This window comes from Balaenoptera ricei, chromosome 19 (genome assembly GCF_028023285.1).
Source record: "Balaenoptera ricei isolate mBalRic1 chromosome 19, mBalRic1.hap2, whole genome shotgun sequence".
In the NCBI taxonomy this organism is placed as follows: Eukaryota; Metazoa; Chordata; class Mammalia; order Artiodactyla; family Balaenopteridae; genus Balaenoptera; species Balaenoptera ricei.
The window spans coordinates 29,953,575-29,964,624 of NC_082657.1; the positions used below are offsets into that span (position 1 = coordinate 29,953,575).

Here is an 11,050-nt window from a genome sequence, read left to right on the forward strand (position 1 = left end):
AATACTTTTTTTTTAACTTAATATTTTGGTGGGTTTTTCTGTATCAGTACAGTCAGGGTTCCTTCATTCTTTTCACTGACTACATGGTTGTCCCATGTCAGGATTATTGTGCTTTGTGTAGCACTTCCCTGGTGTTGCTTCCAGTGGTTTTTTCTGTTACAAAAAGTGCTTGGTGAACATCCTTCCATGCCTACATCTTTCTTTACACTAATAAATTGTAGGAAGATTCCCAGAAGTGGAATTTCTGGGTCAGAGGATATATGCAGAAAAAATTCTGTTGGAAATTTGCCTAGTTGTTCTTTAAAGAGACTATATTTCTGAGTTCAACTGTAGTGTTTAAAAATGATTATTTCTCCATATTTTTGTTGTTTCTCATGCTTGCTTACTTTGCCATGATTTGCAAAAGTATCAACTTTTTTCTTATGGAAGCAGTTTGTTTTCATTGTAAGCGTCAAGAAAAGAGTGGAAATCACTAGTAATTCTACCACCCCTAGGTAATGGCTGTTGACTTCTTTCTCGATGTTTGTGCCTGCTTTGTTCCCCTCAGCGTCCCTAGCCTAGGGCCTGGCTTGTGGAGAGTGCTTAACGAGTGTGTGCCTGAGTGAAAGACAGACTCACACTGTCCGTATTTGCCAGCATGGATGCTCTCGCCCTTCTTTGTAAAGCACGGAAGGTGGGTCTGTGTGTTCACCTGCCCACATGGAGAGCAGCAGGCAGGATGGCTCCTGCTCCCGGGCCCTGCAGAATCATCTGAAGGACCCTGGTCTGCCTGTGGAGTGCCACCTGCAAGAAGTGATCCTTTAAAATCCCACTGACTTAGTGCTTTAAGAGATGGGAATTCCCTGGTGGTCCAGTGGTTAGGACTCTGCGCTTTCACTACATGGGGCCTGGATTCGATTCCTGGTCGGGGAACTAAGATCCTGCAAGCTGGGAGGTGTGGCCAAAAAAAAAAAAAAAGAATTGAGACGTTGTCCTGTACTGTTTCTGTTACCTATTTACCGAATTGAATATTATTCGGTAATGGTCATAAATGAGTGTCACAAAATAGGTATTGCTAGCGTTTCTGTCCTGTAGTGAGTGCTTGGGTGCTGTCATTTACATCTACATGTTTTAGATCTTAGATGTGAGGAGACAATCCTTAATACTTATAGCTTACTTTTTTATAGCTTGTTTTTAAAATAGAAAATTAAGTATATTACATATGTCCACCAAAGTTTGTAATGTAAGGACCAGTTTATACTTAGAGACCATATATGCTGTTAATGCTTAGAGCTATTATTGATGTAGGAATTCATTGAAAATACAATTTTCTTTTCCAGAAATATCCTGTATTACCATACTTGGTATTAGTATTGAAACAGTTCTTATTACAGAGGGACCTTAATGAAGTATTTACAGGTGGAATTGGTTCTTATAGTCTCTTTTTAATGGCAGTAAGTTTCCTTCAGGTAAGTTGTACCATACTAGTGTACACTAAACATTTTTTAAAATAAATCAGTTGGGAATCATTTTGGAAAAAATTTAAATCAGGCTCTAATTAGAGTGTTTCCCTTGATTACTTATGACTTTTCCCTTTGAACTAGGTACCTTTTTATAATTTAGCAAATAAGTACTTTAAAATCCCTAGGGAAGAATATTTTTTTTTAAATTTTTAATCCCATGTGCTCTAGTATTTTTGAGACTTTTCACTGCAAATTTTAGCATGCAGAAGTATGGTGTGGTTTCCATAGGTGTAAATAGTAATACAAATGCCAAAATTAAGAATGTCTTCTAAGCAACTACTCTTGTAAGTTTAGCTGGAATTGCGATTTGCTGTCTGGTTAAGATGAGTTAGAAGTCTTAATCTCGTCAGTGAGCGTGTTTATGTGGCGCAGTGTTGCCAACTGCGTGACTCTGCTGGTGAGTCAGAATGACTTCCCTGATGTTGGGCCAAGCCCACGCTCTCAGCATCCTGGGGCAGCTGTAAAATTCAGCCTTATAAATTGTCCCCCACCAGGTCCCCCCACACCCATGGGGCTTTAATTTAGGTTGTCTATAACAGAAGTACTATTACGATTAGCCTGCTCTAACTCCATGACCTATTGGCTGCTATGCTAAACCAAAATTATAATAATACTGTTTATAGAAGTTAGGATGTCATTTATTATCCTCACCTTGAATTTAGAGAAAGTCCAATATAATTTTTTTTCTTCTCATTTTAGTTACATCCCAGGGAAGATGCTTGCATCCCCAATACAAACTATGGTGTTCTCTTAATAGAATTTTTTGAATTATATGGACGACACTTCAATTATTTAAAGACTGGCATCCGGATAAAGGATGGTGGTTCCTATGTGGCCAAAGATGAAGTACAGAAAAATATGCTAGATGGCTACAGGCCATCCATGCTTTATATTGAAGATCCTTTACAACCAGGTATTGAATTTAGGTAAATCTATGGACATGCAAAGAAAAAGGCCTTGGGAATTCCCTGGCAGTCCAGTGGTTAGGACTCCGCGCTTTCACTGCTGAGGGCCTGGGTTCAATCCCTGGTCGGGGGAACTGAGATCCCGCAAGCCTCGCGGTGCGGCCAAAAAAAGAAAAAGAAAGAAAAGGGCGTTGTCAGTCATCATATTGTACTTTAAACTCTCTTCAGATGAAAAATTAAGGATTAACTTGTAATTGTAGTCATTTTTTTTCCTCAAAATATTTTATAAGCAAACACATGAACATAAACACACACACACAGCAGAAGAACACATTGCAGACTTCCAAATGAGTTGAGTTGGGAGTAGAATCCATTCGACTCTTAAAGGCAAAGGAGAATGGGTATTAACTATTTGGGTGGGTTTGCGCATCTCCAGTTTGGTGCCATTTTTCTTCTTTCTCGAGTCCTCACTGCTCCTGATTCTAACCAGTTGTCAGCTGGCGCTTTAAGTGAGGATTTTGAGGTCCTTAGAGGGAGTGAGCACGCTCATATGTCTCAGAATTCCTGAGAAAAAGGGTACCAAGAGATAGTTTAGTTTCCCTTTGGACCCCTTCTTACCTCTTTAATTTTGCGTAGTCTCCCTGTGCTTTTTCCAGCTTTATGTTGGCTTAAAAGTGAGCAGAAAATGAATTCCTCCTGTGCTTTCATGATGCTGTGTTTGCTTGCTTGTATCCTAGTTTTTCTGGGCAATGTTTTTTCCTGATATAATTGTAAAATATTTAGAGTCCGTGTTATCGGACTTCAATGGAAATGCTTTTAGTCATTTGCTTTAATGTATTGGCCTTGAAAATGAGTAAGGAAAGAGAGTTGAGAGAGTAGTTGCCTAGGAGCCCTTTTCTGGCTTGATGAGCCATCTTATAAACATTAATAGTTCTGTGTGGTGACTTCCCTGGCGGTCCAGTGGTTAAGACTCCGCGCTTCCAATGTAGGGGGCTCAGGTTCGATCCCTGGTCGGGGAACTAGGATTCCATATGCCGCACAGTGCGGCAAAAAAAAAAAAAAAAAAAAAAAGAAAAGAAAGTTCTGTGTTTATTCATTGAGGAAATAAATGTTCACTGGGAGCCTACCCTACATAAAGGACACAAAGGTTTTTTCAGCAAGATGGTCCTTGCTTTTTAGGAGCTTATAATTTAGTGCAGGAGATGTCTGTATACCTACCAAGCAAAAAATAAGTATTTATAATTTAGCTTGGTTTCCCTCTTAGGGAAAAACAGGCAGTTACTTCTTTTATTTGCATGACTGTGTATGGGATAGTCCTGTTGGGCCAGAAGACATTTAGGCAATTTATATGCCATAAGAACATATTTATGCGTGATGCACACGTTTATAGAGTCTGGGGAGCTGTGGGACCGACTGACAGCTCAGATTCTGAGTGCAGCTCTAGCAGGATAGTGAGTGCCCTTGCTCTCCCAGAAGAGGGCTCACAAACATTTAGTTCATATTAAGCCACGGTAGGTTTTAATATCTTATGTATATATTTCTTTTAAAGGTAATGATGTTGGAAGGAGTTCATATGGGGCCATGCAAGTGAAACAGGCCTTTGATTATGCCTACGTTGTTCTGAGTCACGCTGTATCGCCAATAGCAAAGTACTATCCCAACAACGAAACGGAGAGGTAAAAGTTTAACTAAAATCAGCCCATTGGGTCAAAATTGGTTGTGGCTTCTTATCTTCAAATTAATGTACCTCCCCTCTTTTTTTTTTAAACACTTGCAGCATATTAGGTAGAATAATTAGAGTAACAGATGAAGTTGCCACATATAGAGATTGGATATCAAAGCAGTGGGGCTTGCAGAATAGGCCTGAGCCTTCATGCAACGGTAAGAGTTTTTCATCGATTGAGTATTAGAGGCTTTTCTGTGTTGTGTGTGCTTAATGGGAAGAAACGTTTTCCAATCTTTTGCCACTCTTTCAGGAAATGGTGTTACCTTGATAGTAGATACTCAGCAGTTAGATAAATGTAATAATAATCTATCTGAAGAAAATGAAGCCCTTGGAAAATGTAGAAGTAAAACTTCGGAATCTGTTAGTAAACACTCTTCAAACTCTTCATCAGGTCCAGTGTCTTCCTCTTCTGCTACACAGTCCAGCTCTAGTGACGTCGTAAGTATGAAGACCTCGTTTTCTAAACCTAGACCCTTAGGAGTTCTGCTGGGGGTAACTCTATCTAGAGAGCCAAGGCTAGCTCATTTTCTTATTTGTCCCTGGGAAATTTTAATAACTTTATGATTGTACTTTTTCTCAACATGGTGTTCAAATTTTCAAGCATACAGCCAAAAGTGAAAGGATTTTAGTGAACATCTATATACACCACCACTAGATTCTACCATTAACATTTTACTGGCTTATCACAGAGCTGTCCCTTCATTCACCAGTTCATCTTATTCTTTGATACATTTCAAAGTATTGCAGACATTAGCACACTTCCCACCAAGTACTGTTGTGTGCTCATCATTAACCACAGTTCAGTGTTTGTCTGGTTTTTTCTTTTGATATAAAATTAACGTATAAGGAAATCTTAATTATACATTTACTAAATTTTAACAAATGCATACACATGTGTAACCCCAAATCCTAACAAGATATAGACTATTACCATCACCCCAAAGAGTTCCCTCATGATGTTTTCAAGTAAATTCCCAATCTTACCCTCAGAGGTAACCACCGTTACGATTTTCTAATACCATAGATTAGTTTTGTCTGTTTCAAAATTTTATATAAATGGGATATATACTCTCTTGTTCACCATTAAGAAATGTACAACTTCAGCGTTTTTTTTTTAGCATATTTATAATATTGTGCAGCTATACCACTATCTAATTCCAGGACATTTCCATCACCCCAAAAACAAACCTATTAGCAGTCCCTAATTTCTTCTCTCCCCCTGTGCTCTGGAAATCCCTAATCTACTTTCTGTCTTATCCTGAGTTTACTTAAAATCAAGATCTATTAATAAAATGGGCTTTATTGGCTTCATTAAGTGTATAACATAAAATAATCTAAATATGGAAGAGGGGTAGTTTTTTGTTGTCGACGATGACCATTTATCGTAATGGAGTCATAAATGCTCACATGCAGGATCTACCGGTGTGCAGTTCTGGTTCCTAGAGCAGAGCTGTGGAGGACAGAACGCTGAGCTAGATGTCACAGACACAGAGGGGCGAAAGCAGACACGGCCTCGAGAAGGGAGCCTTAGGGACTGAGAGTATGTGTCTCTGAAATGCTGGGCAGAGTGTGAGGGCGAAGGGTAGAGCTGAGGAAAGAGTAGCAGTCATGGCCCGAGCAGCCCAGAAACAGGTGGGCTCAGACCAGTGTGTCTGGGAAGTCTGATCCACTCGGTGTGTTTGGTTGGAGGGAGCACTGATCTGTCATCGCAGACTCTGAGAGACTGAGCTTTGTAAAGTGACTGTTTTGTATTTGGTTGAAGACATTGAATCAGGGACTGGGACCTAGGTCCTCACTCTTTACCGTGCTCGTTCCACTATACCATGGTTCATTTTCTGTAAATAAAAATGCAAATAAACTTGGACCTCTATGAGCTCCGTCAAGGCCGATTAACAAGGTCAGGCGTGGGCAGTGGATTTAACAATGAACAGAAACCCTCTGATAGAATAAGCCACTTTAGATGTTTGGAAGAAAACTTAAGCAGTTAATTTTATAAATTCCTCAGTGTGCTTCCTTTAACTCCCAAATATTTATTAGACTTAGTCCAGAGAGTGCTTAGCTGAAGTTGTTTTCCTTTCTTACTATTGAATGTCTAAATTATTACTGTGTCACATTATAATTCATGTGACTTGTGTTAGGATTCCGATGCGACACCGTGCAAAACCCCGAAACAGCTGCTCTGCCGCCCGTCCACTGGGAACCGGGTAGGGTCGCAGGATGTGTCCTTGGAGTCCTCTCAGGCAGGCGGGAAAATGCAGAGCACCCAGACCACTAACATATCCAACAGCACCAACAAATCCCAGGTGTGTGGAATTTGTGTTTTTGATTGTTTAGTATTCAGTATAGAATATTTAGAGTTTTGTACATGCATATACATACATACCTATGTATCCATACACATTATGCGTTTAAAGAAAGCTTCTAGGTTAAAAAACAAACATATTTTGTTCTAAGAGGTGCCAAAGCATGACAGTGCTTCTAGTAACAGGACGTCCTGAGGATCTTTGTGAGACACCATTGTAGCATAAACCTTTGTGGGAATCTAGCACCTGGTCCTTATAAGATGTCCCGGCCAACCCACCTTATTACAGATTCAGCATAAAAAAAAATTGCTTCAAGTTGTAAAAAGTTTCAGCTGTACTTGAAGTAAACTCACGTGAAGTTTTTGCATGACCTCATTGCAGTGTTGTGCACATCTGGGAATAACATATCCTTTTTTATTTTAAAATTCAATACCTAGTTGCCTGTGTTGAACTGATCAGACAGCAGTCAGCCATGGTCCGCTGATTAGCTTTAGCTTTGACTTAAAAAGGCCACAGAGACACTCTATTGTAAGTTTTTCAGTTGCCTGAAATTTTATTCATCATGAGTAATGAATCAAAATGAGGAGAAGAAGTCATTTCGTACTAGAATCTGGCCTAAGGCCATCACACCCTCTCCCAGTACATCAGGGACCCTGGGGAAGGCCCCTTGGCAGTACAGATTGACTGTTAATGTCAGTCACCTCATGTGTGACTTGACTCGCAGAATCCACTTTACCTATAGTCATGTGCACCAAACACAGACTCGTTTAGAAATGGCAGTTAAAGTGACACGTGATAGCAGGAAAGGAGTGGCCAGCTGTGGTGACCCCTGACCTGGCAACACACCTGCATGTCTGACAGCTTCTTCCAGTAATGCCATTTGTTATGTGGTGTACTGGTTGATAGGTTCCTTAAGAAAAGCCTTACATTCCATATACTCTGTTAAGAAGACAGGGCTTCTTCTTAACAGAAGAAGTGGTCTATGTTTTTTGATATTTAAAAGTTTTAGAGCCCGAGAGAGTTAACCCCTGTAGCATCGTTTTCTGCCTGCTAGATAAGTCAGCATATTCCTAGTTATGAAAGCTCCCCGAGGCAGGTCTTAGCAAGTGCTCTGTTGAATCTGCAATACTGATGTCTTTTTGACCACTTTCCTTCTCTGCAGCCTGGATCAACAAGGCTCTTTCGTTCTTCCAGCAAAGGCTTCCAAGGTACAACCCAAACAAGCCATGGTTCCTTGATGACAAACAAACAACATCAAGGCAAATCAAATAATCAGTATTACCATGGCAAAAAGAGGAAACACAAGAGGGACGCCCCCCTCTCAGACCTTTGTAGATAGTCGGCGTTGTACGATGGACTGTCTTCTGTGTGCAATGATCTCATGCTCAGGACAGTTGGATAGGGACTCCTGGGAGACATTCGGGAGCCTTACACTGTTCAGACGTTGATTTAGCAACTGCGTTTTTTCCCAGCTCGCCACGGAATGGATCATGAAGACTGACAACTGCAAAAACAAAAAGCAAGCAAAAAAGGGGAAAAAAAAGGCTGCTCATTTGATAAGTCATATGCTATAACAGGGTCATTTTAAGATTTAAAGCTTGAATGTAAAATAAATCTATTTCTCATTGGCTTTATGCAGAGTTATAGGGAATAGTATTCAGCGGGTAGGGTGATAGAAACAAGAAACAATTTCAGAGGATGGGGTGGGGAAGGAAAACACAGGTATCTTATAGGAAGTCCAGATTTCAAAGGGGAAAGTGATCTGTGCATGTTTTTTTTTTTTTAATATTTTTGCATATATTTACCATTTTATTGTGTGTATATATAGATGACCATATAGGAAATTGTTATTTGTAATAGTGGATTTGTTAATACTTTTTACATAACATTACTGTTTAAATTGTAAACAGATTTTTCTCAGGATTAGTTTGAAAAATAATCTGAATTGTCATCTTAACATCCATCTATAGGGAAGTGATTAGTTCTATTACTCAATTTGTTTCCTCAACATTGAAATGACTTAATAGAACCCTTGTGACCTGCTGCAAAAATTTTCCTCTCTAAAGAAAAGGTTATGGTGGCAAATGACGTTTACTTTATTTTGTAAAAAAAAAAAAAAAAAAAAAAAATGTACTATGTACTTTTGTGTAAACACTGAAAAATCTCTAGTCATCTCTAAGAATTAACTTGCGACTGTTTTCTATAGTGCTGTCGTCTTGGGCAATGGGCAATTACATGACTTTGTGTTTGTTTCCTTTGCAGTCTTTTTTTTTTTTTTTTTTTTTTCTTCCTAATAGGAAAAAAAAAAAAAAGGCCACCCACGTCTGGTCCCATTCCTGTTGCAGTGAAACCTCGAGTTCCACAGACGTTGCATGCTGGCTCCTCTAACCCTGTGTGCTGCGTGTGCTTGTTTTTCTCATCTCTTATTCTTTTTTAAATTCATGCTAAACTACTGTGGGAGAGAATAACTGTAAACAGCTTTAATTAAATCATACTTATAAAAAACTATTTTCTTATACTCCACTTTATGCTTTTGGTATTGTTGATCTTTAAAAATTAAATGGTCTTTGATAATGGATCTATTTTGTATTGCCTTATTAAGACCAAATAACTTCTTGTCATCCCATTCTTTATCCTCTCCTTTCATGGAATTGTTATCTTTAATTAAAACTTTTTTAAACATTGGCTTGTTTCAATCATACTGTAAATTTTGGTTGTGGTCAGTTTTGAGTGCAAATGAGATGTATAATTCTGTTATTCATCACATGTTGAGTATGAAACTCGGTTGGGAATATTTAATAGAATGTAAGTGATGTTTCTGAAAATGCTTCCTTTCAAGGTGAACACTCATGTTTAGCATCAGTATGTCTGGCTCTGTTAATTACAGCCATTTCTGAGATGAGATTCTTTTATAAATATATACATATAAAGTACTATTGGCTTTTAGGAATTTCTTTTATATACATTTATGAAATACTGAAGACCAATCAGACCATTAATGGACACTTAGTGCAACTTTTTATAAAGAAAATAATGCTAAAATAAGACCAAAACTGATGTCATCACTGAAATTAACAGTTTTCAATAAGTTCGTATTTTAATTCACAGCAAAAAAATGTGTTCCAGAACTGGAAGTTCATAATACTTGTGTAAACCGTGGAAGATTTTAAATGTGATGTTATTTTGACAATGTTTTAAATTTTAGAGTCACATTTTATTCTGATCAGAATTTTTATCAAGATGTTGAGCTTCTGTTTTTTTGAAACTAGTTTGTCATAACATATTGTGCATAATCACAGTATTTATTTTCTAGGACTATTGTGAATGTGTAGACTTATGTTTACTGCTAAGGGAACAATTATTTATAAAATAATATTAAATCCAGTATTAGCTGCCTATTTCAGACACTTAATACTTGCAGAGATCCATGTTACATTTACCACACTGAAGTTTTTTTTTAAAGAATCACCCTCATTGTTGAAAGTAAATGTACTCTTAGGGTGCAGATATTAGTGTTTCAATAAGCATGTGATTATATTAAGGTGGTGGTAGCGGGAAGATAATCTTGATTCCATTGGGAATCTTAGGTTTTCGTAAATTTATTGGGAAAATAGTTTTTCCTGTACTGCTGACGTTTCTTTTTGGTAAACAGTATCTTTCTAAAAGAAAAGCATGAAGGAGAAATTGAGGTGTGTACATTTCCTCAAATGACCAGCATTGTATTCGTGAATACTGTGTATCTTGCAATGAACGGTGTGGAAGCTGTTCATTTTTCAACCTGAAGTAAAATACTTTCAAGAACTTTTAGTTTGCCTGCTCATTTGTTTTGTACATCTCATCTCTGTATTTGACTCCCGTCTTTTTTCTTTTCTGAGTTTAAATACTTTCTATAAAGATTTTGTGAATATGTCAGAAACGTGCCATTTAAATATTATAGTCCATCCATATCCATGAGTCATAACCTTCCTTTGCTAGTACTTGTAGAATGGGGTTTTACAAATCCTGCCTCACTGTGGTGACATTTCTCTGGCAGTGGCGTGCGTGTACCTGGTTGGTGTGGAAGCTCCTTAAAAAGTCATAATAAACTTTTCAAAATACTGGTTTTTAGAGGTGCTGATGGGTCAAAGAGGTGTCAGCACAAAACCTGAGTGGTTATGCTTTGATGATAAAGGTAAATGCATTTTTTCTTCCATTTTTAAGGTGTCCGTGAAGGTGCCCAGTTTTTAGTGTCTTTGATTTGTAAGGAGATGTTGCACGTGGCTTGCAAATCGAGCTTTGATCTGTGGGATCCACTGGTTTTACGTGTGGTCGCCCTCCAGTCTTCACCAGTTGACCATATTATATTTTTGTCCTGTTTTGAGTGTTTTATCTTTCCTTGCATTTTGAGCCTCTCATTAATATTTAGGTTTAATATTTAGGTCATTTGCTTTGGCTCCAGATATTCCTGGATAAAGTCTTCACAGAGCAAAACACGTGAGGTAGGGAGAGCATTTTTAATAGCCTTTTTTCCTCTGGAGTCTTAAATCTCCTTGTGTTTTCTTTTCATTGCCTTAACCTATGGCCTAGTGTTTGGGGGTTCTGAACTGTAGGTGGGTCACAAGAGAGTATGGCTGC

At 38.3% G+C, this 11,050-nt stretch overlaps 1 protein-coding gene across 5 annotated transcripts in view; it reads left to right on the top strand.

Annotated features, from left to right (window-relative positions):
• Positions 1-9,058, top strand: part of TENT4B (terminal nucleotidyltransferase 4B) — a 61,992-nt gene extending 52,934 nt beyond the window's left edge. For 2 of the 5 annotated variants that reach the window (XM_059903791.1, XM_059903794.1), the window contains 7 exons: positions 1,320-1,448; positions 2,202-2,415; positions 3,957-4,083; positions 4,185-4,288; positions 4,384-4,571; positions 6,272-6,436; positions 7,599-9,058. In XM_059903791.1, coding sequence (XP_059759774.1) covers positions 1,320-1,448; positions 2,202-2,415; positions 3,957-4,083; positions 4,185-4,288; positions 4,384-4,571; positions 6,272-6,436; positions 7,599-7,775 — 1,104 coding nt within the window. In that variant the 3' untranslated portion in view covers positions 7,776-9,058. The remainder of the gene's footprint in view (positions 1-1,319; positions 1,449-2,201; positions 2,416-3,956; positions 4,084-4,184; positions 4,289-4,383; positions 4,572-6,271; positions 6,437-7,598) is intronic. The other 3 variants (XM_059903792.1, XM_059903795.1, XM_059903796.1) reach the window with 3 other exon arrangements.
• Positions 9,059-11,050: the final 1,992 nt, after the last annotated feature.